This window comes from Meles meles, chromosome 20 (assembly GCF_922984935.1).
Source record: "Meles meles chromosome 20, mMelMel3.1 paternal haplotype, whole genome shotgun sequence".
NCBI classification, from domain to species: Eukaryota; Metazoa; Chordata; class Mammalia; order Carnivora; family Mustelidae; genus Meles; species Meles meles.
The window spans coordinates 5548116-5575738 of record NC_060085.1 but is presented as its reverse complement, the minus strand read 5'-3'; the positions used below and the strand labels follow the sequence as shown (position 1 = coordinate 5575738).

At 65.0% G+C, this 27623-nt stretch overlaps 5 protein-coding genes across 7 annotated transcripts; 4 read left to right on the top strand and 1 right to left on the bottom strand.

The window, feature by feature from the left end:
* The first annotated feature begins 1460 nt into the window (after positions 1 to 1460).
* LRRC8E (leucine rich repeat containing 8 VRAC subunit E) lies at positions 1461 to 5225 on the top strand. The gene is made up of 3 exons (XM_045991046.1): positions 1461 to 1589; positions 1761 to 1903; positions 2513 to 5225. The coding sequence occupies exons 2-3, from the start codon at positions 1766 to 1768 to the stop codon at positions 4754 to 4756; spliced, it is 2382 nt and encodes a 793-aa protein (XP_045847002.1). The 5' UTR covers positions 1461 to 1589; positions 1761 to 1765; the 3' UTR covers positions 4757 to 5225.
* A 1832-nt stretch (positions 5226 to 7057) lies between these two features.
* MAP2K7 (mitogen-activated protein kinase kinase 7) lies at positions 7058 to 16727 on the top strand. 3 transcript variants are annotated; one of them, XM_045991049.1, is made up of 12 exons: positions 7058 to 7265; positions 9007 to 9054; positions 11953 to 12094; positions 12285 to 12351; positions 12469 to 12582; positions 12676 to 12795; positions 12940 to 13047; positions 13183 to 13362; positions 13472 to 13552; positions 13654 to 13796; positions 14272 to 14317; positions 14443 to 16727. In XM_045991049.1, exons 1-12 carry the CDS (start codon positions 7142 to 7144, stop codon positions 14575 to 14577), a joined length of 1308 nt encoding a protein of 435 aa, XP_045847005.1. In that variant the 5' UTR covers positions 7058 to 7141; the 3' UTR covers positions 14578 to 16727. The 3 variants fall into 3 exon arrangements, with proteins under 3 accessions (XP_045847005.1, XP_045847003.1, XP_045847006.1); XM_045991050.1 differs by lacking the exon at positions 9007 to 9054 and having other exon boundaries at positions 7060 to 7265; XM_045991047.1 differs by lacking the exon at positions 9007 to 9054 and having other exon boundaries at positions 12285 to 12582.
* Positions 16728 to 18046: 1319 nt separating this feature from the next.
* Positions 18047 to 20589, top strand: TGFBR3L (transforming growth factor beta receptor 3 like; the record flags this gene model as incomplete). The annotated part of the gene is given in 7 exon segments (XM_045991051.1): positions 18047 to 18132; positions 18134 to 18281; positions 18365 to 18673; positions 19299 to 19425; positions 19516 to 19674; positions 19861 to 19933; positions 20307 to 20589. Coding segments are annotated over 6 exon segments (897 nt in total), but the record flags the coding sequence as incomplete, so codon positions are not given.
* Positions 20590 to 21837: 1248 nt separating this feature from the next.
* On the top strand, positions 21838 to 24344 carry SNAPC2 (small nuclear RNA activating complex polypeptide 2). Its single transcript, XM_045989842.1, has 5 exons — positions 21838 to 22082; positions 22707 to 22826; positions 22995 to 23063; positions 23342 to 23657; positions 23748 to 24344. Exons 1-5 carry the CDS (start codon positions 21900 to 21902, stop codon positions 24077 to 24079), a joined length of 1020 nt encoding a protein of 339 aa, XP_045845798.1. The 5' UTR covers positions 21838 to 21899; the 3' UTR covers positions 24080 to 24344.
* Positions 24345 to 25665: 1321 nt separating this feature from the next.
* CTXN1 (cortexin 1) lies at positions 25666 to 27206 on the bottom strand. Its single transcript, XM_045991371.1, has 2 exons — positions 27034 to 27206; positions 25666 to 26658 (listed from the first exon to the last, which is right to left on the bottom strand). Exon 2 carries the CDS (start codon positions 26636 to 26638, stop codon positions 26390 to 26392), a length of 249 nt encoding a protein of 82 aa, XP_045847327.1. The 5' UTR covers positions 26639 to 26658; positions 27034 to 27206; the 3' UTR covers positions 25666 to 26389.
* Between the last annotated feature and the right edge of the window lie 417 nt (positions 27207 to 27623).

The window sequence follows — 27623 nt, the reverse complement described above, 5'->3', positions numbered from 1 at the left end:
GTTGAACAGCAGAGTGGGGTCCCTGTCTCCAGGGACAGGTCCCCAGGGCGGAGAGAACAGCGGCTGGCTCCCGGGTCTCCCCTCAGCTCAGTGTGTACATCCAGCCGCACACTCCAGAATGCCCCCAGGCATCCCCTTGGATGGCTACTGTGTACATTGCCCACCCCCCCCCACCCCCGCCCTGGGCATGAGCCCCACGTGTTTAAGATTCCCCAGGGACTGGACTGATACGCACAGTTTTCCTTTTAGGACCAGGTGTCACAGTGAGAGTGAAGGATGGGGCACTGTGGGAGGGAGCCTTGGTTCTGTCTGAGCACCCCCTGTCTGCGTGCCCGGTTGGGGTGAGTCAGGGCCTGAGTCAGGGGGCCCTGCCCCTGCCATCCCAAAGTGAGGGCCTCTGATGGGATTAGAAGGTGTGGTGGACCGCCCCGCCCTCAGCCCTCAGCCTGGTGGGCAGAACCCGCATCCTGTATCCTTGCCCACCTCCACCCCATCCCCACCCAGGAGCCAACCCAAGGCCTCACGGAACCGGGGGACCAAAAAAGGAAGGGCAGGAGGGAAGTGTCGAGTAAGTGGCTGAGGTGTGGGCCAAGGCCAAGTTCCCCTCCCCTAGGAAGTGGGTGGGAGGCTGGGGGACCCGTTGATGGCCCAGATGCCTCCCTCCCTTGCCCAGTCTCCGGGGCCCCCGTGTGGGAAGACTGGCAGGGTAGAGGAGCACGGATGCTGGGAGGGGCAGTCCAGCCTCGGAGCCCCCAGGAAGCAGTGCAGGGCTTGCTGCCTCTCTTGCCTTCCGTCCAGCCTCGGGGAGCGGGGTAGGGAGGCTCCCCGTGGGAGGCAGGCTCTCCAGCTCCCTGCTTGGGAAGGTGACGTCCCAGCTTGTGGCCCACGCCCCCATGTGACTTGTTCCTGGCCGTCCATATCTGAAATAATGATACCTTGGTCTAAAATGTGACCCAGGGACAGACAGAGTGGGCCGGCCGCCCAGCCCCAGTCGGGGCCCTAGGTGTCACTCTGGCTTCTCCCTGTGTTTTCCATTTCCTGATCCTCTGCCCTCCAGGCATCCTGGCACCCCCTACCCAGGTTTCTGTTTTCTGCCTCAGATTCTGGGCACCAACCCCTGCAGAAACCCAGGTGTCCTGGTGTTCCCTCCCCCTAACTGACCAGCCTTCGGTTTTGCCACTCCCTGCCCCTCGGGCCCTGTAACCAGAGCCAGGCTCCAGCCGGCTTTTCCGGTTGGAGGTTGGAGGTGGTGCCTGGAGCGCCCCTGAAGGGGGTGGGGGGCCCACACCCCGGAAGTCCTGAGCCTGCTTCGGACGCGCTCTGGCCCAGTGGCAGAGAGAGAGCTGGGGCTCGGTGTCTGGAGTCAGAGCCGCAGAGCGAGCGTTTCGGGCTCTGCATTGAGGGTGGGCAGTGGCTGCGTTCTGGGAGAGAGCCACACGGGCCAGCTGGGGGACAGCCAGCTGGGGGACAGCGGCCCTGTGGACTGCCGATCCTGACCTCTGAAAGGGCCAGCAGCGTCAGATGGGAGCAGGGATCCCGGGGAGCAGAAGTGGGGAGAACAGTAGTAGCAGCTTGGCTCCAGGAAGGAGGTGAGGTCTGGGGCACAGGGGAAGGAGGCACACAGCTCGTGCGCTCTGCCAGGCTGGGGCAGGCGAGAAGGCAAATTGGGAGCAGAGGCAGGTGTCTGAGGCGCTGGGGGCCTACGACCAGGCGCCCCCTCTTGAGGGTCTCTGCAACCCCTGCCTGCCCCTCCCCCGCAGGAAAGATGATTCCGGTGGCCGAGTTCAAGCAGTTCACGGAGCAGCAGCCCGCCTTCAAGGTGCTCAAGCCCTGGTGGGACGTGCTGGCCGAGTACCTCACTGTGGCTATGCTCATGATCGGGGTCTTCGGCTGCACTCTGCAGGTAAGGCGCCCGGAGCGAGCGGGGCGGGGCCTGGATGCGCCCGGTGGGGAGGCGGGCCCTGGCGGGGGCGGGGCCTGGGAATTCCGGAAGTCTTCCCGCGGTTGTGCCACAGTTCTGGAGCCTGGAAGGGGGACATCAAAGTGTTGACCGGGTTGTTTCCTTCCACGGGCTACGAGGGAGAGGGAGCAGGCGTTCCCTGCCTCTCTCCTTCCCGGCTCCCCGGTGGCCTCCCACATTCCTTGGTGTAGAGATGCCGGTCGCTCCTCTTCCCCCGCTCCTCTTCCCCATGCGTGTGTCTTCGTCCAAAGGACAGAAGACCCACCTTAAGGACCTCACCTTAACTTGAGCGCGTGTGCTCTGCAAAGACGAGATAGTCACAGGTATTAAGGGTTAGGACTTCAGGATCTTTTGCCGGGGCGGAGAGGGGGAGAGCCCGAGCATCGCATTCAACCGAACTCCTTTCTTCAAAGACTGAGGTGCTTTCAGAGGCTTGGAGACGCTTCCAAAATCACAGCCAGCTCGGGACAGTCAGGGCTTGGGGCCGCCTCCCACCTTCAGCTACCCAGGCCGACCCAACTCCCTGACCCTCTTCCCCCGCCTCATTCCCAGGTGACACAGGACAAGATCATCTGCCTGCCCAGTCACGAGCTCCGAGAGAATTTATCCGAAGCCCCATGCCAGCAGCTGCTGCCACGCGGCGTCTCCGAGCAGATGGGGGGCCTCCGGGAGGTCAGCGGCCTCAAGAACAACCTGGACCTCCAGCAGTACAGCTTCATCAACCAGCTGTGCTACGAGACCGCCCTCCACTGGTACGCCAAGTACTTCCCCTACCTGGTCGTCATCCACACGCTCATCTTCATGGTCTGCACCAGCTTCTGGTTCAAGTTCCCCGGCACGAGTTCCAAGATCGAGCACTTCATCTCCATCCTGGGCAAGTGTTTCGACTCGCCGTGGACCACGCGGGCCCTGTCCGAGGTCTCTGGGGACAACCACAAGGGCCCCGCTGCGGGACGGGCGACGGCGACCGTGGAGGCGTCCGCGGGGCCAGGAAAGGCAAGCGAGGGTGAGAAGGAAAAGGCGCTGATGGAGCCTGAGAAGGTGGTGACGGAGCCACCGGCCGTCACCCTGCTGGACAAGAAGGAGGGCGAACAGGCCAAGGCGCTGTTTGAGAAGGTCAAGAAGTTCCGCGTGCACGTGGAGGAGGGCGACATCTTGTACACCATGTACATCCGGCAGACGGTGCTCAAGGTCTGCAAGTTCTTCGCCATCCTGGTCTACAACCTGGTCTACGTGGAGAAGATAAGTTTCCTGGTGGCCTGCAGGGTGGAGACCTCGGAGGTGACAGGCTACGCCAGCTTCTGCTGCAACCACACCAAGGCTCACCTCTTCTCCAAGCTGGCTTTCTGCTACATCTCCTTCGTGTGTGTCTATGGGCTGACCTGTCTCTACACGCTCTACTGGCTTTTCCACCGGCCCCTCAAGGAGTACTCCTTCCGCTCGGTGCGGGAGGAGACCGGCATGGGGGACATACCCGACGTCAAGAATGACTTCGCTTTCATGCTCCACCTCATCGACCAGTATGACTCGCTCTACTCCAAGCGCTTCGCCGTCTTCCTCTCCGAGGTCAGTGAGAGCCGCCTGAAGCAACTCAACCTGAACCACGAGTGGACGCCTGAGAAGCTTCGGCAGAAGCTGCAGCGCAACGCCCGCGGCCGGCTCGAGCTGGCCCTCTGCATGCTCCCGGGGCTGCCCGACACCGTCTTCGAGCTCAGCGAGCTGGAGGCGCTGCGGCTGGAGGCCATCTGCGACATCACGTTCCCCCCGGGGCTCTCGCAGCTGGTGAGCCTGCAGGAGCTCAGCCTGCTCCACTCGCCCGCCAGGCTGCCCTTCTCCTTGCAGGTCTTTCTGCGGGACCGCCTCAAGGTCATCCGCGTCAAGTGCGAGGAGCTCCGCGAGGTGCCCCTGTGGGTGTTTGGGCTGCGGGGCCTGGAGGAGCTGCACCTCGAGGGGCTCTTCCCGCCAGAGCTGGCTCGGGCGGCGACCCTGGAGAGCCTCCGGGAGCTGAAGCAGCTCAAGGTGCTGTCTCTGCGGAGCAACGCCAGCAAGGTGCCCGCCAGCGTGACGGACGTGGCCGGCCATCTGCAGCGGCTCAGCCTGCACAACGACGGGGCCCGCCTGCTGGCCCTTAACAGCCTCAAGAAGCTGGCGGCGCTGCGGGAGCTGGAGCTGGTGGCCTGTGGGCTGGAGCGCATCCCCCACGCCATCTTCAGCCTGGGCGCGCTGCAGGAACTGGACCTCAAGGACAACCACCTGCGGTCCATCGAGGAGATCCTCAGCTTCCAGCACTGTCGCAAGCTGGTCACGCTCAGGCTGTGGCACAACCAGATCGCCTATGTCCCCGAGCACGTGCGGAAGCTCCGGGGGCTCGAGCAGCTCTACCTCAGCCACAACAAGCTGGAGACCCTGCCCAGCCAGCTGGGCATGTGCTGCGGCCTCCGCCTGCTGGACATCTCGCACAATGGGCTGCGCTCCCTGCCCCCCGAGCTGGGCCTGCTCCAGAACCTGCAGTACCTCGCTCTGTCCTACAATGCCCTGGAGGCCCTGCCCGACGAGCTCTTCTTCTGCCGCAAGCTGCGGACGCTGCTCCTGGGCTACAACCACCTGAGCCAGCTCTCGCCCCAGGTGGGGGCCCTCAGAGCCCTCGGCCGCCTGGAGCTCAGGGGCAACCGCTTGGAGGCGCTGCCTGAAGAGCTTGGCCACTGCGTGGGGCTCAAGAAAGTGGGGCTCGTGGTAGAGGACGCCCTTTACGAGGGCCTGCCGGCAGAGGTGCGGGAGAAACTGGAGGAAGAATGAAGCGGAGGTGGGGAAGGTTGGGGTAGAGGCCTTCTGGATGCTTCCACGCCAGAGTCTCTGCTGCTGTCTTCAAGAAAGGTGGCCAAGAGGGCCCAGGCCAGGAGAGAAGGAGCAGACACAACCGCCTCGTGGGATCCAGGCAAGATCCTGGGGCTGGTCTGAGAAGAGACAGGAGGCCATGGATTTGGGGTGGAACGTCAGAGAGGGATTAACTCAGTCCTTGGATTCTCAGACTAAAACCACACCTGTGTCTTTGGCTAGCTGGCTGGCCTGCCCCGCCCATGGACATTCGAGCTCAATTAGTGCCATACAAGGGGGTGCGGCACATCCCAATGGGATTTCAACCCTCCCCCCCCCCACACCCTGGACCAAAACAGCTTCTATCTGGGGTTCTCTCCCAAGGAGGGGACACAGACACAGGAGACCGGTGACCCTCACCCGCAGCTTCGATGCCAATCCCTTATTTATAAGTTGTTTGCTACGTACATGTGCACTCAGAAAAATGGTTCTCACATTTGGCTACGCATCAAAATCAACATCCCCAAAACAAAACATCTTGGGCCCCACCCCTGGAAGGCTGACTCAGGTCTGGCTGGAGACCAGGAACCTGCCTGTCAGTAAGCATCCCAGGTAATTCTAATGAAGGTGGTCCTGCGCCTGTATGTTGGGAATTGTGGGCATCCAGAATCTGGATGTCCAGTGCAGGGATTCTGAACCCTTTTTGAGTCCTAGACTTTTTTAAACATCCGATAAAAGCTGGGCACCTCCTTTCCCAGGAAAATGCTCAGGTACACATACATGCAAAGTTCCGCAAGCGACTTCAGGCAGGCAGCAGATTCCCCCAGATGTCCCAGAGGGCCATTCATGGACATCCGAAGGATGGCAGACTCCAGGGTTCAGAACACCTCCGACGGAGGTTACATTCTTCTGAGCACAGGCAGGAACTTGTCTTTCAAATACTCCCTGTATGAGGGGGCATCTATCAGAGGATGCTTAATAAATAATACGAATTATGAGAACGAAACTCTGATCTCTGGTATCCATTTCTGTTGTCTAAGCCTTCCATTTCAGCAGACCAGTTATTGGCAAGCAGTGACGCTCACCTGCCGGCACCAAGGGTATGAATTTTTCTGCCCTGGAAGCGGAGGCAGAGCGAACTTGGCTTACCAGGAGAAACTATGTGGCATCCTCTGCCTACCTCTTTTTCTGGAGAACCCCCTTTCCTCTACATTATCTGTTAGTTCTCCAGACTCCACTCTCTTGTACCTGTTCCACCCGTCAGTTGTCACCACAGGAGTTCCCACAAGCCTTCATCGCCTACCAGTGTTCCCGTGCTGGACCAGGAGTACGTGGGGCATGTGGGAGAGGCCGCCTGACCCTGACCTCCTGGGACGGGACACCACGAGGTGTCTGCAAAATGTGAGCCTCTTCCTGGCAACTGAGAGCAGAGGCAAGCTGCTTTCCAGGAAAACCAGGATTCCAGTTGGGGACATTTTCCCAGGCACCCATCAGACCAGTTAAGCCTCGGGGAAGACGGGCTGAGGCGCATTAACACCAAGGCCCATTTTCTGCATTGTCCAGGAGCAGGGCTCACATTCCGGGGCTGGAAAAAAGAGGGAAAGTCTTGAAATATCCCATTTGAGTCTGACCTGGAACTCTGGCCATGACCCTGGCCCTGTCGTCGAGATCAGGGGTCATGCCGCTGGTCCTAGAGACCCTGCAGTGACCGAGCCCTACCCCGTCCCTCCCGCCAGTCCTTGCCCAGCCCCGAGCTTGCTGAAATGGAAAGGGCTCCCCACGAGCGCCTAATTATGGTTAGAAGGCAGCAATTAAGCCTAACAGGGATCCTAATGAAACACTGTCCCAGACGAGAAAGGCAGCTGTGAGGGAGCGTGGGTGCCAGAGGACAGGCCGGGCGGGGAAGATCGAAAACCACCATCAGTAACCTACACCCGGGAAGAGCGGCAGAAGAGCGAGCCAAGGTTGCGCATGCGTAGAAAAGGCCACGCGCGGGATCCCGTCTACCCCTCCGTACGCAGGCGCACCGACGCCCCCAACCCCCGCCCCCGCCTTTCTCTGCAAAACAGTGTGAATGGATTTCAACACGGCGCCTCCCGAGAGTGCGCTCGGAATCAGCGCGTGCGCTTCACGGTGAGAGGCGTTGCACGTTGCCAGACGCGAGCTCTAGGTGGCGTCAGCCCTCCCGCTGGGAAGAAGCACGCATGCTCAGAGGTTAGGTCCGAGGGATGGGCGAGCGCGCGCCGCGGGCATGCGCCGTGCAGGGAGAGACGGCGGCTCGGCGGGGTCATCCAGGCGCAGGCGCAGTGCGGTGTTTGTCTGCCGGACTGACGGGCGGCCGGGCGGTGCGCGGCGGCGGCGGGGAAGATGGCGGCGTCCTCCCTGGAGCAGAAGCTGTCCCGCCTGGAAGCAAAGCTGAAGCAGGAGAACCGCGAGGCCCGGCGGAGGATCGACCTCAACCTGGATATCAGCCCCCAGCGGCCCAGGCCCAGTAAGCACGGCGGCGTGGGGGAGGGGGCGGGCGGGGCGGGGCGCGCGCCGCGGGAAGCCCCGCCCCCGCCGTCAGGCCCCGCCCCCGCTTCCGGGGAGCTCTGGCTCCTCCTCCTCTCCGCCCCATACCCCCTGCTGTCGGCTCGCGGGGAGAGGGTCACGGTGACCCGGGGGGGCGTGGGGCCGCGGGCTCCCGGGCTGCCCTCCCCCAACGTAGGGGTTTCCCCTTACGGGGACTACGAGCCCAGTTACCCGGCCCCAGGGCAAGGCCCCCCACCACCCGATGACCCGCCCCCCCCCCCCACCGTGATCTTCGGAGCCTGTGTCACCTACCCGGAGCCGCGGCTCCCCCTAATGCACGCGACCGTGACCACATCCATATTCCCGGCAAACGCGGACACCGCTGCCGACCAGATGATTCCGCTGCTGCCATCTCAGTGCCGGGCAGGAGACCCCTTTCCCTCTTCCGCACCTGGGTCCTTGTCATATGGTTCCGTGGACGATCCACTCACACTCACACACACGCACGCCCGGCCCGGGTGACCCCTGAGGTCATATGACCACATATAACACCCTGTTCCTCCGAACTCCTTCCCGGTGGCAGGGCCGGGAAGGGCTGCCCAAAGGCTGGGCCCTTGTCATTGGGCCTAGCAGGCCCCGTCCCATGCACACCCTACCCACATACACCGGGCACCCTCAGACTCTTCTGACTGGTTTCAGTGCCGCTCTCTTGGGGACTGCTCTCCTTCTCCAAAATTACACACCCAACCCCCAGCCTGGCAACTTTTCATCACCTGGACTCCAGTGACTCCCTCTTCCCTGCACACCCACACTCACCAAGCCTAAGGATACCTGAGGCGAGTGTGTGATAACTCGGCCTCCCAGCCCACGTACCCCTTGTCTCCGATCCTGCGCTCTCTGTGACCACCTTCCTGGCATCTTACCATCTGGATTCAAGAGCTGCTCCTCCTTCCCCGAGCACTCAGCACCTGGCCTGGGATTACCGCAGCCAGTCTGCTTTCTTTGTTATGTCCCACAGGACGCCCCCCCCCAAATCCCTTAGCTAAAGGCCGTCAGATCTCCACCCTCCCCACACACCTGAGGAATGGCACCCCAGCACACACTTTGTGTCTCTCCAGCTGGCAAATTGGCCTCCTTTGTGCTTCTTCTGAACGATCCTTGTAGCTTATGTAGCTCCCCAAGGGGTCGTCCGGGTAGGAGGGGGCACCCCCCCCCACGTCAGGGCATTGCAGTCATTCCCTGCTCACCCAGCCTGACTGCCCCCAGCCCCTGTGTGCGGTCCTCTCCTCATCCTTTCCTCTTCTGACTTGGGGTAGCCGTGTGGGCTCCTCCCTGGGGCAGAAAGCCCTCCCAGGACTGGAGGGTCCCTGCTGGGCTCTGCGGTGCTGCCTCCGCTAGCCCCAGCATGGACGAGACAGGGCTGGGTGTGGGGCCAGGGGTCCCTTATGGGGTGGCTGTCCCAGGTACAGAGTGAGGCACGGTGAGGCCCACGGCGGGCAGGTCCCCAAGGAGCCCCCTCCAGGCATCTGTGTCTGTCAGCACCATCCATCCTCCCGGTCCTCCCATTTCTGTCGGTTTCTACCCGTCTCTGCAGTTTGGTGCCTCGCGCCTCCCCCCCCTCTTCCTCATTATGATTTGATTTCTTTTCTTTTGAACAAATCAGTTGTTTCTGTTGTGATTTATCGTGGTGTTGTTTTTTTTTCTTCCTTTTCCCCATCCAGTTATTGTGATCACTCTAAGCCCTGCTCCTGCCCCGTCCCAACGAGCAGGTACCAGCCTTTTTATCATCGTCGCTTGGACGTCTGCACCATTGACCTAACCGCTGCCCCCGCCGCAGAATGCCCTCCCCTACCCCCCATGCTGTGTGTGCGCGCACCTGTCACTCTTACTTTCTCTCCTTGCACACCATCAGTGATCAACAGTGTTCGGCCCCCTTGGCCTCTTCTCTGTCCACTCACCTTCCACTCCTCCCTTCCTGGTGGGCTCAGTTTTGGACTCCTGGAAGAGGAAGTGAGCTCCTTTACCCACCGGGAGTTTGCCGCCTGTGAGAGGTCACGTGTGTGCACGCGTGTATAAGGGAGAAAGAGACGGTTGGGTCAGGCCATCGGGCTGTTCCTGTTGATTTGTTTCAACAACACAGCAAACACGTGCCGCTCCACTCTGGGGACACAGTGGCGGACAGAACGGACCAAGGGCCCCTTGTCGCGTGGCTGACAGTCACGGACAGTGAGCACTTTCCCAGTGTGGGAGAAGCGGACAAAGCAGCGATGCCTTGTAGAAAAGGCCGGGTCTGCAGGGGGTGGTTGGTCAGGGAGGCCTCTGGAGAAGCTGGGATACGAGCACAGGCTCGTGGGACGCAGGGAGCCCGTGATCGAAGGTAGAGGAAGCAGCCGGCGGGGTCCTGAGTGCAGTTGCTCGTGGGTGTGAGAGGTGTGTACAGGGTGTGTGTGAGAGAGAGAGAGAGTGTGTGCTGGAGAGACAGACAGACACCTGGGAGGGGGGGTCTGGCCCTGTAGGCCCTTGTGTAGGTGGAACTAGATGGGGTGTGTGTGTGTGTGTGTGTGTGTGTGTGTGTAAGACAGCGTGGGGCTGGTTCTGTTCAGGGCTCTCGGCATATCGTCTGTATGTGTGTTGGGGGGGGTTGTGCCATCCCCTCTGTGTGCGTGTGCATGTGTGTGTGTGTTGGACTGACAGCCCGGTGTGTCTGTGGCTCCTGTTGGTCATGTGTTCCCATGCGCTTTCTTACTCTCTCTCCCTCTCTCTCATTCAGCCTCTCGCTCTCACTGTGCCCTCCTGACCTGCCACGTGGCCTGTCACCACGTCTGTAACCTCCATTCGCAGAGCCTTCGTGCACCTCCTCCCATCCCCCACCTTAGTCCCCTCAGGTCCCCACCGTGTCAGTCGTAGGACCACTGGAAGCTTCTCCCCCTCCCCCAGAAGTGTGCAGACGGTCGGGGTGTGCTTCTCACCCCAGAGAGGAGGTGACCATGCAGGGCGAAAAGGGGCCCGGATACCTCTCAGGGGGCGAGAGCCTGGCAGTGTCCCCAGAGAGTCCAGGTACAGGGGAGCACGGGGGCCCCTCGGGTGCCCCTGAGGTTGCTGAGCCAGAGAGAGAGGGATTAGGACTCCGGCCATGACAGAGGAGTGAAGCAAGGACATGACAAAGCCAGGGCCTAGAGCGACAGGGAGGGAGCGCAGGAGGCTCCCGGGGTGTGCTCTGAGCAGACCCCACCAAGACCCGTGTCCCTTCTGCGGCTGCAGGCTAGGATTACGGACCTGCTCCCTCACTCTGGACGTGGTCTGGGGCCAGGGTAACGGGGCAGAGAAAGTAACCAGACGGCAGCAATTCAAGTGTATTCGTCTCTGTCCACTGGTCCCTGGGCCCGCATCACAAGGCGCTTGCAGAACTGTGGGAGGAGAGTGTGGCCCGTGGCCGGAGGTATAGGCAGAGAAGGGGGCATCAGCTGGGGGTTGTGGGACAGTGGCCCCGGGCCTCCCAGCCATTCTCCGTAGGAAGGTCCTCTTTTGGCCCCAATTAGAGACACTTGCAGCCAGCGCCCTACACGGTTAGGGACCCCCTTTTGGAGCATCTGGGCCTCTGGGCTACGAGGGTTCAGTGGAGGCTCATCTGTCTTCTCCAGGGGCCACACGGGTCTCTGTTCCCACCCTCCTGGCAGCCCATCCAGGGAGGATCCCAGCCCCTCAGGAAACCTACTGTCCTGTCCCGAGCCCCTGTCTGGCCTGTCTCTGCAGTGCCTCCTTTGGGCAGCTGGGCCCCAAGTCTTGGCTCCCATCTGTCTGTCTGTCTCCTGCCCTCCCGATCCCTGAATGCCGCCTGCCCGTCCTGGGGTGCCCGCTGCCTGCCCGCTGCCTGCCCGCCTGCGTGGAGCATGCCCGAGCTGTCCGCATGCAGGCTGCTGAGAAGACCCCACTGCCTGGCCCACTCCCCACGCCTACCCCCAGCCCACCCGCTCTTGGCGGGGGCTGTGCCCCCTGAATCCCCTCACCCCAAGGACACAGGCCCAGCCTGGGGTCCTGCCCCGATCCATTGGCCCCAGCTTTGCAAGCCAAACTGGGAGGCTCAGAGATGAGCCTACTGGCTAGAGGGTGGCCCTCCCTGACCCTGGAGCAGAACGTGGGGCCAGGCAGCCGGAAGCATGGGGCCCTCGCCCATTGTCTCTCTGGGATGGTCTTGCCTGATTCTTAATGGGCAGCCAAGTTCAGTGCTGCCATCAGGGCCAGAACCCAGGCTGATCCTAGTGGGCATTCCTTCCTTGCATGGTCCAGAGTGTGGGTGCTGTGACCCTGGGCCAGCTTCCTGGGCAGAGGTGGGGAGGAAAGGGACATATCAGGAAGGCTGCCTGGCTGAAGGATGTCATCAGTCCCTGGGCCATGATCCCGTGTCAGCATAGACTTGGGGACAATCCCTCAGCCTCTGGGAACCACCCCTCCCTGCCAGCCCACTCCATCTTCTTCCAGGTCGGGGGGTGGGAGAAGGCACTTGGAGAGTGGTCAGGGAGACCCTAGCTCCTCCGGCCCAGTGGGGTGGGGGGGGGGGGTCTCTGCTGGCCTACCTGATACCAGGAAGGGGGAGACCAGAGTCCCAAGGCCCCAGAGTACCAGGTGGTGGCTAACCCCCTCTCACCCCTGGTTTTCACCCCCCCCAGCCCTCCAGCTCCCGCTGGCCAATGATGGGGGCAGCCGCTCACCGTCCTCCGAGAGCTCCCCACAGCACCCCACACCCCCTGCCCGGCCCCGCAACATGCTGGGGCTTCCATCAACCTTGTTCATGCCCCGCAGCATGGAGAGGTGAGCTGTTGGAGCGGGGGCAGCTGGCCAGTGGGGGGAGGGGGTCAGGTGGTCCTGTGGGGAGGGCCACTTCGCCTGTCCTAGGGAGGAAGGTGGTTAAATCTGTGGGAACCCCTGTGTGTCGGGGAACAGGGTGGCCTCAGTTTGGTTGGGACCCTCCCTCACCGAGACCTTCGTCGTGTCCCCCCAGCATCGAGATTGACCAGAAGCTACAGGAGATCATGAAGCAGACCGGCTACCTGACCATCGGGGGCCAGGTACCACCCTGGCCCTGGCCCCCTGGGGGGGTGGGCAGACGCACGGCAGGGCTAGGTCTTGGGGTGGGGGCGGTGCCGAGGCCTGGCCCATCCTCCAGCTCTGGCTGTCCTGGCCAGCGCTACCAGGCCGAAATCAATGATCTGGAGAACCTGGGGGAGATGGGCAGCGGCACGTGCGGCCAGGTGTGGAAGATGCGCTTCCGGAAGACGGGCCACGTCATCGCTGTCAAGGTGAGCCCCACCCGGCCTGAGCCCTGCCCCGAGAACCAACCCCCACTCCACCCCCCCACCTGCGTGCTGAGGCTCCCCTGGTCCTCCGTGCAGCAAATGCGGCGCTCGGGGAATAAGGAGGAGAACAAGCGGATCCTCATGGACCTGGACGTGGTGCTCAAGAGCCACGACTGCCCCTACATCGTGCAGTGCTTCGGCACCTTCATCACCAACGTGAGCGCTGCCAGGCGGCCGCAGATGCTCCCCTGTCCCCCCCGGAGCTCTGCCGGTCTCCTCCTTGCTGGGCGGAGTCCATGTGGGGTGGGTGGGAGTTGGGGGGTGCGGCCGCGCCCAAGCCTCCCTGTGCTGCGCCTGCAGACGGACGTCTTCATCGCCATGGAGCTCATGGGCACGTGCGCCGAGAAGCTCAAGAAGCGGGTGCAGGGCCCCATCCCCGAGCGGATCCTGGGCAAGATGACGGTGGCGGTGAGCGGACCGGGCCGGGGTGCGGCTGGCCGGGTGCTTCCATCACCATCCCCCGCCCCCCACCCCCAGCCCTGTCCTCCTGACACCGGTGGGTGTCCTTCCGTCACCGGTGCTGCCCTGCTGTCCCCGCTGCAGATCGTGAAGGCGCTGTACTACCTGAAGGAGAAGCACGGCGTGATCCACCGTGATGTCAAGCCCTCGAACATCCTGCTGGACGAGCGGGGCCAGATCAAGCTCTGTGACTTCGGCATCAGCGGGCGTTTGGTCGATTCCAAGGCCAAGACGCGCAGCGCCGGCTGTGCCGCCTACATGGCGGTGAGTGTCCCCCCCCCCCCTGCGCGCGCGGCGCCTGGGTGGGTGAGCCTGGGGGATCCGGGTGGCGCATCGCCCCCAGGGTACATCCTCCCCTTCTGTACCCCGGCAGCCGGAGCGCATAGACCCTCCGGACCCCACAAAGCCGGACTATGACATCCGGGCCGACGTGTGGAGCCTGGGCATCTCCTTGGTGAGTGGGGGGCCCCCCGGCCCGTTTGGGGATCCAGAGGGAGGCGGGAAGGGAGAGGAGGAACCCGTCCTCAGCCCCGCCGGCCCTGCCGTCTCTTCTAGGTGGAGCTAGCGACGGGCCAGTTTCCCTACAAGAACTGCAAGACAGACTTCGAGGTCCTTACCAAAGTCCTCCAGGAAGAGCCCCCGCTCTTGCCTGGGCACATGGGCTTCTCAGGGGACTTCCAGTCCTTCGTCAAAGACTGGTGAGGAGCCCCTGCCCCGCCCCCCGCCTTGGGCTGCGGGAGGCCGGGCGAGGGGTCAGGGACGCCAGCTAGGGATGTTGGGGCTGGGGGGACGAGGACGGAGCAGCCCCCCACCCCCGCCAGAAGGCAGACCCTCCCAGCTGGGGTGCGGGCAGAAGCCGGCCCTTCGCGGGGTGGGGGGAGGGGGGAGGCTGTGTGTCCAGCCCCTGCAAGCCGAATTCTGCCTGCAAGGGGGCCGCATTTGCTCGTCCCACGGGAGAGCCCCACTCCCCTCTCCCACAAGCTCCTTACAGTCCAATCTGGGCTTCCGTCGCAGACCGGATTCCCAAGTGCAGGGCTCCGGGGCTTCAGGCTTCAGCAAGCGGCCCCAGGTCACGAGTGTCCACCCCCTCCAAGCCGGGACGCCGAGTCCCCGGCTGCCCCGAACCCCTCCTTCCCCGGCTCTTACTTCTCTTTCCTGCACCTCCTCCTTCAGCCTTACTAAGGATCACAGGAAGAGACCAAAGTATAATAAGCTACTTGTGAGTACCCGGGGCCCCGCCCCTCCGCTCTTCTCCGGACCCCCTCCCCCCACCCCCTCCTCCCCGGGGCGGAGCTGCCGCTGGGCGCCTCCCCCCGTCCTCAGCCCCGCCCCTCGGCCCCGCAGGAACACAGCTTCATCAAGCGCTACGAGATGCTGGAGGTGGACGTGGCGTCCTGGTTCAAGGACGTCATGGCGAAGACCGAGTCACCGAGGACGAGCGGAGTCCTGAGCCAGCACCACCTGCCCTTCTTCAGGTAGCCACGTGGTGGCGGCCAGCCCCACCGGGGGCCAGGGGCATGGCCACAGGCCCCCCCTTCCCCATCTGGCCACCCAGCTGCCCGCCAGGGGAGACCTGGGACCTAGACAGCTGCTGAGGGCCGAGGACAGAAAGTGGGGGGGGGGGGCGCCTACCCAGCCCCGACCCCCTGCCCACCAGCCGTGGACAGATGGGCTCGCCAGGCCCCAACCCCTCCCGTCCCCGGGGTCAGCCGGCCTCCCCGGGTCAGCCGGGCCCTGCGCGTCCCTCTGACAGACACTGTGAACGGAAGACAGCAGGCCACGAGCAGACTCGCTATTTATTCAGTCGTAACCTCTGGGCTGGGGCGGCCCCCAGGGCCGGGAGAGAGCCGCCCGTCCCGCCCCTCCCCCCCATCCGCCCCTTCCTGCCACCCCTTCGCCGTGTGCCTGCCCCTCTGCCGCCCGTCGCCCTCCGCAGACATGCTCCCTGCCTCCTTCCCCCTCCTCGCTCATCCCTTCGACCTCTCTGGCTTTCCCCATCTCCCTCCCTGCCTCTGCCTCTCTCCTGTCCAAACCTGGGCTCTGCCCACGGCCCCCCGCGGGACTCCTGGGTGCACTTAGGTCCCCGGCAGTGGCGTCGGTCAGCTGGTGTCCCCGCCCCGGGAAGGCAGACTGGGCTTTCCGGCTGCAGCTGGGCCTGGGCTGGTCTCTTTCTCTCTCTCTATCTCTTTCTCTCTCTCTTTGATCTCAGGGGGTCCTTTTTGGAGTTTATTGTATTTTATTGTACTTGGTGGGGTGTTTGGGGGTGGGGGGGCAAAGAGCTTGTTCTCACGGGGTTTGTCGGTACCTTCAGAAACTTTTACCAAAGTCATGTTTAGCTGCTTGTGGTGGAGCCCCCCGATCGCCTGTGGGTCTCCGCGTCTGGGGCCGGGGTAGGGGGGGCGAGCCCGAAATGTGGGCTCTGGGGGGGCTCCTCCTCCCTCGGGGCCAGCCCTTGGGGCTGGAGACTGGCCACAGCTGGGGTGGGGTGAGTTGAGGACCTCAGGGGGTGTGGAGGGAGCCCAAGGGGCCACGGCCACACAGGGTGGCCTTCAGGGAAGGCGGGCGCAGGGCCCAGTGAGGGCAGCGGACGCTGCTGCGGCAGGGATGTGGTAGAGGGGGTCAGTGGCAGGAGTGGAGGCCCAGGGGCCCTGGGGCCCCAGGGAGGCAGGGAGAGAGGGTGCAGGGGGCGGGTGTGGGGGTTCGAGGACGTGAGACAGGACAGAGGTGGGGCTGGCTGAGGGCTGGGCGTGTGCAGGCAGTGACGCCCCTGGAGTGCCCCTGAGCACCCCTCGACTCCCCCAGAGCTGGCCAGTGTGCCCTGAGCCCTCCGCAGCAGCAGCCCCGATGGGAAGGGGGTGTGTTTCCTTTTTGTTGGTGATGCATGCAAATCAAGTGGACAGCAAAACAAAACACAACACACAAACAGAAACCCACAGAACCACAAAACCAACCAACAGCAAAGGTGAGGAGCTTGGCCGGCCATGGACGCAGTCTGGGCCGAGGTGTCTCCGTCTCCCGTCCGTCCTGTCGACTCTCACCCCCGCTCCGTACTCCCGAAACGCCGCATGTTCAAAAGTAGAGTTCTCTGCTCTCCGCCCCCCGCCCGGGAGGGGAACGGCCGCCTTCTCTTGCCCCGGTCCCCTTTGTGAGGGGATGGGGGCAGGGTGGGGAGCCCACAGGCCTGGTCCCCCACCCTCCCTCACCTGGCCCAGCCAAGGAGCGGGGGAGGCCTTTGTGGGTAGCTGGAAGTTTCCGTGGCTGGGCCCAGGGCCAGCGGAGGCCCTGGGCCAGCCACCTGGATTTATTTTTATTTAACTATTTTCTGTTTTGTGAGTGTGTCTGCCCGTCCCTGCCCCCCTTCTGCGTGAAGTGGGGGTTCTGGGGGAACCTCTTCTTTCCCTCTGCCTCTTTCCTGTCCTCCCTCCGTCGCCAGTCACCAGCCATCCTTCTTGACCAGGCAGAGGGTGGAGCGGGCACGCAGGGGCCTGGGGTGGCCTGGCCCAGGCCACCGGCCCTCGACCCCTCCTTCTCCGGTCGCCAGTATTCCCCCCCAGCCCTTTTTAAAAAAACGAAATGCCCTTGTTTGTAAACCCTTAGCCGCTTGAGAATAAACCCTCCCTCTTCTTCCACTGAGTCTGTGGTTTGTCTTCAGCGGGGCAGGCCCAGGCAGCAAGAGGTGGGAAGGGGCTGTGAGCTCTGACCTCGGTGGGGAGGATGGGGGGAGCCGTGCCCTTCCGGGGGACCGGGCCTCTGCACGGAGGGGAGACTGAAGCCCAGCCGGGGCCGGTAGGGTGGTGTTTGTACTGAGTGGCCTGGTATCAAGCGAGCTGTGTGCACGACCTCCCCCCCCACACACACCCCAACAGCCACAGGTTGGTCAGAGAGGAGCCCTTAATCCCTGGCAGACCTTGGGCGCCCGGCTCTGATGCGCACCCCTCAGCCTGCCGCCCCCGCGCCCTGCCTTCCTGGGTGGCTGCTCAGCCAAGGCCAGGGCCGCCTGCGCACCTGTGGGGCCTCGGTGCTGCCCGGAGGCTGCCTTCGCTGCTGGAGTGCACACTCGAGCGCCGGTCCAGCATGCCGGGTGCCACGCTCCTGCTGCTGGCCCTGCTCCCTGGGGTCGCCACCTCGCCCAGTGGGCCGCTTGGTATGTAGAGGCTGGGGACACGGCCTGTCACGCTGCCGCCCCTGTGTTGCCCTTTCTCAGTTCCACTGCTCTCCTGCCCTACTTGGGGGCGGGAGCTGGGGGAGGACACGGGGGTGGGGGAGGCGGGCCCTGCCTCTGTCTCCCATCTCCAGGTTCCTCTCCTGGAACCCCCCCCCTCCTCAGAGGCCCCCGCAGCTACGAGGCCCACGAGCGTGGGAGAGCAGTGCGCCAGTGCTTTCAGGAACTGCGTGTGGGGACCGTCCTAAAGGAGGACGGAATCTGACAAGGGTCCCTCCGGCAGACAGGGTGTGGGTGCACGTGCGTCCCTGCCTGGTGCTGCTGCTGCTGCTGAGCTCAGTCCGGGAGGGAGGAACCCAGACAAGGGGAGAAGCCGGAGACCCTGGGGGCCTGGTGGGGCTCCTGCTGTGCCAGAGAGGCAGAGAGACAGCACCTTCCCTGCTGGTCCCAGGACGCTTGGAAAGTGGGGGGTGGCACCCTCTACCCCGAGCTGGCCCTGCTGCCCCCACAGAGCCCTTGGGGAGCTGCCCTCCCCCACCCTGACCGCCTGGCCCCCATCAGGCACCCTGAGACTTGACTAGCCCAGCCAGGGATCCCCTGGTCTGCTCTGGGTGGAGAAGTCCAGGTCTGAGAAGGGGGGGCTCCTCCCCAGAGGTGCACAGCCTTGCTCCCAGCCTCTGCTGCGAGGCTGTGAGGGTCCCTGGACGTTCAGGGGGACACACCACACCTATTCTGCCAGCAGTGAACCCGGCACGGAGCCGGCACGGGTGAATCCTCACCGCAACGGCATCCATTTTCCAAAGGAGGCGGGGAGGTCGCTGCACTGGCCTGGAGGGGCTGAGGGGCTGCGCGACCTCTGTCGAGTCACCCTTTCTCCCCGCCAGCGCCCCCATTCCCCGCGGCGCCTGGGCCCTGGCTGCGCCAACCCCTTTTCAGTCTGGAGCTGTCGGACGCGGAGGACGCCTTCCCGCGCCGCGCGGGGCCGCTCGAGGTCCCGGCCGACAGCCGCGTGTTCGTGCAGGTGCGGACGCGGGGCGCGCCGGGGCCGGGTCAGGCCGGATGGGGGCGGCCGCTGCTGGTGCTGATCCCGCCCCCGCCCCCTAGGCGTCCCTGGCCCGTCCCTCTCCGCGCTGGGGCCTGGTCCTGCACCGCTGCTCGATGACGCCGTCCTCCCGCCCGGCCCCGGGGCCCGCCCTGGCGCTGCTGCGCGGGGGCTGCCCGGCCGACTCCTCGGTCGTCCTCCCGCCACCGCCGGCGCGCCCGGGTGCTGCCCGTCCCGTGCGCTTCAGCTTCCGCCTGCGCCCAGTCTTCAACGCATCGGTGCAGTTTTTGCACTGCCAGCTGAGCCGCTGCCGCCGCCTCCGGGGAGCCCGCCGGACACCTGCGCCTCTGACGCTGCCGCCGCCATCGCTGGTGCGCGGGCGCACAGCTGGGAATGGGCGCCTGGGCCGGTCGGGGGCTGGGCACAGGCCCTCTGGCCTCTGAAGGAAGAGTCCCTTGGAGCTTGGGGACCTAGGGGTCAGACGCTTTGGAGCCCGGAGACCCTTGGAGCCGGGGAGAGTCACTGGGTCCCTCTCAGGCTGGTGGCTGGGCTTCAGGGACGGTGCGGGGGGTGTGGGTGGGTGGGGAGGGGGAGGGCTGTGGGGCTCTGCCTAGGGGCTCCGCAGGGGACAGGGAATGAACACGGGGCTTGCTCTGGGACGCCTTGGGCGGAGCTCTGAGCTCCCTCCAGGGCTGGCAGGCTCTACAGATGCAGAGGCGGCGAGCGGCCAAACTTCTGGGTGTCTAATGTTCTGAGAACTGGGTCGTGTGACCTTGAGGGCCTGAGATTTGGAGTCCTTACAGGCTACGCGGCTGGTTGCTTATGTATCTTAGGGGCTGGGCTCGGGGACCTCTTAGGAGGTCGGATTTCCAGTTTACTGGTGCGACTCCTGGTTGCAATAGAGAGCTGGACACTTAGACCTCTGGGGAGCCCCAGGGACAGGTCCCTGAATCCTGGGGCCTGACGTCCCCATCTCTTGCCTCCTCCTCCCCACAGTGTCTGCCTCAGGATGAGGCGTGCACGGGCGCCGGCAGCGGCAGCGGCGAGAGCCTAGGTGCCGACGGTCCCCACCTGCACACGCTGACGCAGCCCATCCTGGTCACAGTGCCGCGGCCACCCCCCGGTGAGCGCGCAGTTCTCCGCAGGGTCCCGGGAAGGGGGGTGAGGAGGAACCTGGGGCCGGGGCCCAGTCGCTGTGTTGTACTTCCCACAGGGCCACCCAAGGGCGTCCCCGGCAGAGCCTTGCGCCCCGAGCCTCCCGCCCCGGCCCCCGCGGCCTTGGAGCCCGCGCCCGTGGTGGCGCTGGTGTTGGCTGCCTTCGTGCTGGGCGCTGCGCTGGCCGCCGGGCTCGGCCTCGTCTGTGCGCATTCAGGTACCAGCCACGGCCCCCAGCCTATTCCCGCGGGTCGGAACCCCGGGTCGCCGCCACCCAGCCGGTGGGGCACGACCATCCCTAGACCTGCCTGCGCTACGCCCACAGCAGCCGCCAGGGGGCGCCCTTGCCCCGGCTCAATGCGCAGCAACCCCGACTGCTCCGCAGCCTGCCTCTTCTTTCCAGCACCCCCGAACCCCGGTCCCGCCCCGAGAGACTCGCCCAGCGGCCCCCAGCCCAGGAGGCCCCAGTAAGGCAGGTAAACGCGGGGGGGTTATAACGTGGGGCCGGGAGGACAGCTGGAAGAGGGAGGTAATGATAATGACTTCATGGGCTTTCCGTGTGTCAGGAAGTGTTCGCAAGGTTTCATGCCTGTTAATTAATGTAACCCTCATAACAACTTTCAGGTAGATATTATTATAATCCCCATATTAGGAATAAGAAACATGAGGCACTCTCTGAAGTAACTTACCAAAGGTCACAAAATTTGGTGGAATTCAGACTCGGGCACGGGGTCACCTGCACCCAGCTTCAGGCTCTGTGTCACAAGAGGGGTCTTCAGACCCGGTCGGGTACTAGGCGAGGAGAATTCGCGACTCAGACCTAGCGCTCACCCTCACTCCCGCACACAGACTGACGGAGGCGGCCAATGATCCGCTGGGAAGGGGGCGGCCTGCACGGTGTCCCTCTGCTTCGCGCAGTCTGGGTAGCCCCTCCCCAGGGATGGCGCACCCCCAGCACGGTCCGGAGACACAACAGCCACGGCCTTGAACCAGGCCCGCCAGGACTGGACCGGCAGCGGTCGACCTCAGACCCAGCGGGACCACTGTCTCTGCCCCCTGAACCCTCCTGCCCCTGACCGCTCCTCCTCGCACCTTCCCACTTGGGCTCAAAATAAACACCTGATCTGACCTACTGAGTTCTGAAGTCTGTGTGTTATAGGCGCGGTTGTAACTTGGGGCGGTTATAGGGGGCAGGAAGCAGAGGCCTTGGACCAGGACTTGGGGGCATGGCCCACACACTCATATATACGTGAGCAGATGGGGGCCAGGGGAGACCCAAGGGAGTTTTTCCCCAAACAGAAAGGGACACCCAACCCCACCTGCTTACGTTTTTTTTTTTTTTTTTTTTTTTTTTTTTTTTTTTTTTAAAGATTTTATTTATTTACTTGACAGAGAGAGATCACAAGCAGACAGAGAGGCAGGCAGAGAGAGAGAGGGGGAAGCAGGCTCGCCGCTGAGCAGAGAGCCCGATGCGGGACTCGATCCCAGGACCCTGAGATCACGACCTGAGCCGAAGGCAGCGGCTTAATCCACTGAGCCACCCAGGCGCCCCCCTGCTTACGTTTTAATAAGGTCTGCCTTCGGGGCGCCTGGGTGACTCAGTGGGTTAAGCCTCTGCCCTCGGCTCAGGCCCTGGTCTCAGGGTCCTGGGATCAAGCCCCAGGTCGGGCACTCTGCTCAGTGGCGAGCCTGCCTCCCCGCCCCGCCCCCCCCCCCCCCCCCGTGTGCCTCTCTGCCTACTTGTGATCTCTCTGTCAAATTAAAAAAAAAAAAAAAAAAAAGGTCCGCCTCCTTCCTCTACCCCTGCACCTGCCCACCTGCCACCTCCTCCAAAGCCAGGCTTTCTCCGCTCTCCACCCCCACCCTGGACCCTGCCCTCGCTAAGGCCTTGACCTCTGGCCTCTGCTCCAGTCTCCTCTCCGTCCAGTCTAGAGCTCTTACAATGTCTGCTGTCCCAGTTCCTCCCTTCTCCGGAGCAGGACTACTAGCTCCATTTTACAAATGGGGAAATTGAGGCTCAGTTCGGCCAAACCACTTGCTCTAGGTCCTCCGGGCAGGCCAACCTCACAACCCAGGTTCTTGGCTACCACTGAACAGCTGCCTTCCTGCCAGGGTCCACCCCTTTTGGAGAAGCAAAGCACACAGCAGGAGTTTCGCAAGACTTAGTCCCGTAATGGAGGGACGGCAGGAGATCTAAGGTTTCGGCTCCAGTTCACGGATGAGATAAAATGCAGGCGGGGGGGGGGGTTGTCTCATGCGCCCCCACCTCAGTTCGCAGGCCAGTCTCTCCATCTCCCATCTACACGGCTCTCTCGGGCTGCCAACGCGGAGCCACGCCCCCATCTATTTCCACCTCCGCGCCGCGCTTTCTGACCCCAGCGGCCTCCGTAGCCCCGCCTACCAGGGAAACGGGCCTGGAGCGGCGACACCGGACTCGCCGGCATGAAGCCTCCACAGCGGCGGCGAGCGGCCCCGGCGCGCTACCTGGGCGAGGTGACCGGCCCCACGGCCTGGAGTGCCCGCGAGAAGCGACAGCTGCTACGACTACTGCAGGCGCGGCAGGGCCAGCCGGAGCCGGATACCGCCGAGCTGGCCCGGGAGCTGCCTGGCCGCAGCGAGGCGGAGGTGAAGGGTCCGGGGAAGGGAGCGGGTCTGGAGACAGGGTTAGGATGTGGGCGGGGCGTACGTGCGGCGGAGGGGCGGGGCGAGCGCGAAGATGGGGGCCCGGGAACTTGGACAGGAGGCGGGGTGTGGGCGGGGCGTACGTGAGGCCGAGGGGCGGGGCGAGCTTGGAGGAGCGGCTGGGTGTGGGCGGGGCATGCATGAGGCTGAGGGGCGGGGCGAGGTGGAGGCCGCGCGTGCTAGAGGCTGAGGGGTCGGACTTCGAATTAGACGGAGTGGAGGCCTGGTCGGGGCGGAAAGGGCCGCGGCACCCCGGGGGAGTGAGGCTGAAGTGAGAGCCAGGAAACGGGGCCGAGTGGGTGAAGCGAGGTAGTACTTAGCAAAGGGTGGGCCGTGGCTGCGGGGAGGGACCGGAGCTGTCCTGGGCCTTACACCTGTGCGGGGTGGCTGGTCACACCTGGGGCCTGGCACCGAACTCCTCCGGGGCAGAGTCACCGAGACCGGTCACACCGGGGCAGCGGGAGGCTGGGGACCGGTGACGGTCCCGCAGCAGGCGGTAGGCTTTGGCCTCTCTCCCCAGCCCTGGGGGCCCAGAAGGCCCATTCGGCCGCCTCCTCTCTTCTCCAGATCCGGGACTTCCTGCGGCAGCTCAAGGGCCGCGTGGTCCGGGAGGCCATCCAGAGGGTGCATCCCGGTGGCCCGCAGGGACGGAGGCGCCGGGAAACACAGACCCCGGCCCCCATCGAGGTGAGGCAGGACAAGCCCCCCCCCCCCCTCCCCGCGAGGCCGGCCCCTGTGGCATGATGTGGGTGTTGAGGGGAATAACCTCAGGGGATCCCCAGGAGGGGCAGGGCTTGGAGACCCCAGAGGGTGGGTTCCCAGGGCCACCGCGGGCCTTTCTGTCGCCCCCTCCAGGTATGGATGGATCTGGCCGAGAAGATAACAGGCCCGCTGGAGGAGGCCCTGACTGTGGCTTTCTCACAGGTACAGCCGTCCCACAGGCCGGGTGAGGGTGCTGCGCACAAGGCTAAGGGGGACTGGGCTGCTGGGCCTTTCCTCTTGCCCGCCCTGTGACGCTGGCCAGTCACTGAACACCCTGAGCCTCAGTGACCCCGCTTGCGACAGCCCCTCCAGGTTCCGTCCAACAGGGGGGATTTGGTGAGCAGGTGGACGTGGACGGCTCCGCGGGGTGCAGGGCAGGAGAGAGGCCTGTAGGAGGACCTCCCCCCCCTTTTTCCCTCCCTGATCTCCCTTCCTGCCAGGTACTCACCATCGCCGCCACGGAGCCCGTCAGCCTCCTGCACTCCAAGCCCCCCAAGCCCACACAGGCGCGGGGAAAGCGGCTGCTGCTCAGCGCCCCTGGCGGGCGGGAGGACTCCAGCCCTGACACTCCTGGCCCCGCCCCTAAGACGAATGGCCCCGCAGCCGCCGAGTCCGGCTCTGCACCCCTGGCCGACCCCTCCGCGGCGGCCACGGCGGCAGCAGCGGAAGGAGACTTCTCCGTGGACTTCGAGAAGATCTACAAGTACCTGTCGTCTGTTTCCCGCAGGTGTCATGGCCCTGAGCTTTCTGCAGCTGGTGAGACTAAGGGGCCGGGGCCGTGAGGGAGGGAGCCCCAGGTAGCACGCCTGCCCTGCCCTCACCCCAGCCCTCCGTGTCCATCACCAGAGGCAGCAGTGGTCCTGGACCTGCTCATGGCACTTCCCGAGGAGCTGCTCCGCCTGCCCTGCGAGGCCCTGGTTAAACACCTGTCGGATATGTACGCGCACCTGACAGCCCCTCAGCCTGACCCAGCACCCGAGGGCCTGGCGCCCGGAGCTGAAGATGCCGGGACAGCCTCCCAGGAGCACGAGGAGGCCAGCCAGGCGGCGCTGCAGGCCCCGGAGAACGCCAGGCCCAGGGAGCCGAGGTCTGCTTGGCAAGCAGCTGGGGTCTGCCCCCTGAACCCGTTCCTGGTGCCCCTGGAACTTCTGGGCCAGGCAGCCGGCCCTGCTAGGTGAAGGCCCAGCGGCCGGAGGACACAGCAGACGTCTGCGAGCCCCGCGGCCCTCAGTGCCGCCTGGGCTGGCCCCAGGTCGTCAGGAGGACCCAGTCACGGTGGAAGGTCCCTGACGCGGTGGGCAGCAGGGGTTGGCCTTTAAGGTGACCGACACGGCAGGGGTCTCCTAAACAGAGGCAAGGTTGTACAGGGGTTTGGCCACAGAACCGAGGTGGGGGCAGCGGGGTGGGGGGGAGCTCCTGTCCCGCCCAACATCTGTGTCCTACATCCTGTGAGTAAAGTTCTTGTCAATCTGTCTTGCTCCCTTCTTCCTGTGAGTGAAAGCTGGGAGTGGAGGCCCCAAGTGCCAGAGGGAGAAGTCAGACAGGAGTGAGGGAGCCTGAGGTCCCAAGGCTGAACTGGGGGTGGGGGTGGGGGGCAGCCCGGAGGGGAGGCGCAGTCATCAGTAGAGGCCGCCGCTGCCAGGTCTGGTTCTGTGCCCCGGAGAGTGACCTTGGTCTGGCCGTGAAGGGGACCCTCGGTGATTGCTGATCGCGTGGAGGATGAGGCCTGAGCCTGACAGGTTCTCCGTGCAGGTGACCTCACCTCACCTCGCTCAGATGAAGAGAAGCCAGGAGGGGGAGCCAGGCCCCAGGTACAGGTCAAGGGTTAGGCGTAGGGGCCTCTTGTGGCCGGAGGTCGGAGGGGAGCAAGTCCCCCCCCCACCCCAGGTGGCCTTAGCAAAGTGAGGAGGCGGAGCTGGGGGCGGAGGGGCCTTGGGGACAGGGAGGGAGGAGCCGAGCTGGGGGAGGAAGTGTTGTGCCGCTGCCAAAGGTCCCAAGTTCCCAGGAGTGCGGCGGGGTCTCCCTGCAAGGGGTCCCCCTTCCCCAGCCTGCCTGGGGGTGTAGATTCCGGGAAAGGCTGCGGAGCGCACGGGTGTCCTCCCACAGCCCAGCACCGCCCCCCCCCCCCCAACTAGTCCTCTGGGAGCGGGTGAATTGTGTTCGCAGAGCCCGTGCAGTCACACAGCTGCCTTTTATAGAAGCGCTTGCTTCTCCCCGCACGCTGCGCACGGCTCCCTGGGGCACAGACGCGGCTCCCGGCGGGCGTGGAGCCCAGCCAGCCCACTCGGTGCTGCCCGGCCCCCGACTTCCAAAGCGCGCGTGGAGGGTGGGCAGGAGGAACCAGGCTGAGAGAGGTTTGGGGTGCAACTGTGGTCCGTGCCAGGAGAGCCTGCCACTTCTTGGCTCAGCGGGCCTCCCCAGCCCCCCATGCCCACGGAGGCCCCCGTTCTCCCTAAGTCAGGGGAAAGAAAGGGGGCGTGGATCTCAGCGATGCGCATTGCTGAAGAGAGCTAGTTTACACGCCAGTCCCCCCCTCCCCCAAATGCGGCCCGGCTGTTTTGGCAGCGTGGGGCAGCCACGAAGAGCATGTGCGAGTCAGACCTGGCTTCAAATTCCAGCCAGGCTGGAATCCTGCCACTCAGCACCGTACAGGCTAGTCCCTCCGGCTGCCTGACTTTGGTTCCCCGCCCGTGGAGCAGCGATGCTAAGAGGGCTCACTGCGGGTCCTGCAGAGGGAACAGGTCACGCGCGGCTTGGCGGGTAGTAAGCGCTCAGTGATAGCTTTTATTGACACCATCCGCTCGGAGGCAGGGAGCGGGGAGATGGGCTGGGGAAGGCCACCGGGGGATGCGAGGAGGGCTCAGAGAGAAGCGCGGGAAGCGGCAGGAGGGCCAGGGAAGGGGGCTGACCTGTGCTGGGGAGAACCTGCCCGCACTCCTCCTCCTCCCACCGAAGGTGCCGCGCGTCCCGGACACACAGCAGCCATCGGTGCTCTCGGGTCCCGAACTCCGGGGCAGGCCGCGCGGGGCACATGGGTATGGCCACAACGCGGGCGCAGGACAGCCTGCCCCGCAGAAGCGGCTCAACACTAAGGGGGGGTTGGGGGCGGAGGAGTGAGGGTGGCCAGACCACAGGGGAGAGGGGGGGGACACGGGAGTCCCCCGCATCCAGGAATGGACGTGACACTCATGCTCGGCGACAGGACAATAGCAGAACCACCTATACGCCTTGGGGTGGGGGTAGGGGGCCTCTTCCCAGTCGGGGGCCAGCCGAGCTGTCGAGTTATGGAGCGAGGATGGGGCGGGATAAAGGCACGAAGTGGGGCTCCGGCCGGGCCGGGAGGAGAGATGGGAGGGGTCTGAGGGGGAGGAGCCGGACCTCTAACGCCCTCCCACCTCGGGCTAGGCGATGGGGAGGGGTCCTGAGCGCGATCTCCTGCCAGGCTGCGCCCCCGTCGGGTCCGCCCTCGGGGAGCCGCCGCGCGCGGCTCAGACGAGCGCGTAGTCGAACTGCCCGCGCTCGAGCGCCTCCTTGTGGTCGGTCCAGGACGAGGCGGGCATGCGGCTGTAGGGGTCGAGCAGGATGCGCACGCAGCGCACCATCAGCAGCACCAGCACCACGAGCAGGCAGAGCACGAAGGCGAACACCGTGCGCTGCTCCGCGTCCAGGCCCGCGCCCACCGGGGGCCCCGTCGACGGCGGCAGCGGCTCGGGGGACAGCGTCCACGTCGCGCTCATGGCTCACATCGCCGCGCGCCCTGCGGAAGAGGCGCCGGCCGGGGGCGCTGGGATGTGGATGCGCCTTCCCGCCCCCTGCGCCGCCCCTCCCGCCACCGCCCCCTGACCTTGCCGGGATCCAGCCCCCGCCCGCGCCTCTGTCCCCCGGCTACGCCCAAGCCCGGCTCGCGGGCATGCCGCCACAGGCACGCGGGGACCCAACTCCGGCCGTGCGCGCAGGTGGGGGCGCTGAGAGTGGGGAGAGGGAGCCCGGACCCGGCTGGCCCGAGCACAACAGGTGCGATCGCGCAGCCCGGCGGCGCAGCGGGGCGAAGCCCTGTCCCCCGCCCCTCTCCCTTTGTTCTCGCGTCCCGGGGACCCCTCCCCCACCACCCCCGCCCCGCCGCGCCCCTCACCCTGGCCTCGACCGGGACGGGGACCGTGCGCCCGGTGGCTGCGCTCTCTTCGGGGACCCAGCCGGCTCCGCTCTCGGCCTCTCCCCGGCGGCAGCGGCGGTGGCGGCGGCGGCGGCGGCGGCGGCGCCCCGGGCTCAGCCCACCCCACCCGCCCCTGGAGCGCCGGAGACCGAGGCAGGCGAGCCGCGCGCGAGCCGGGCCGCCGCGGCTGTTCCCATGGCGACGGGGGGGCGGGGCCGCCGCGGGGGGGCGGAGGCTGCGCAGGGAGCGGTGCGCGGGCTCGCGACCCCGCCCCGGACTCCGCGAGAACGGAGCTCCCGCCCCGAGGCCCCTGGGAGACCCCGGCCACCGGGAGCCTCAGCACCCAGGACCTCGCCCACCCCACCCCAGAAGCACCCAGGCAGCCCAGCCCGACTTCCGCACCTTCCCCGCAATTTTATGCGATGGTCCCCTGGACCAGACGTCCTGCGCGGGCGGATCCCAGTGCCCCCCCAAATCACTCCTGTTGGCGCTCCAGCTTCTCCAGCTCTGGGGACCCCAACCCTCCGAAACCCCAGCCGGACTACAGAACCGCTCCCCAGCTCTTGCGT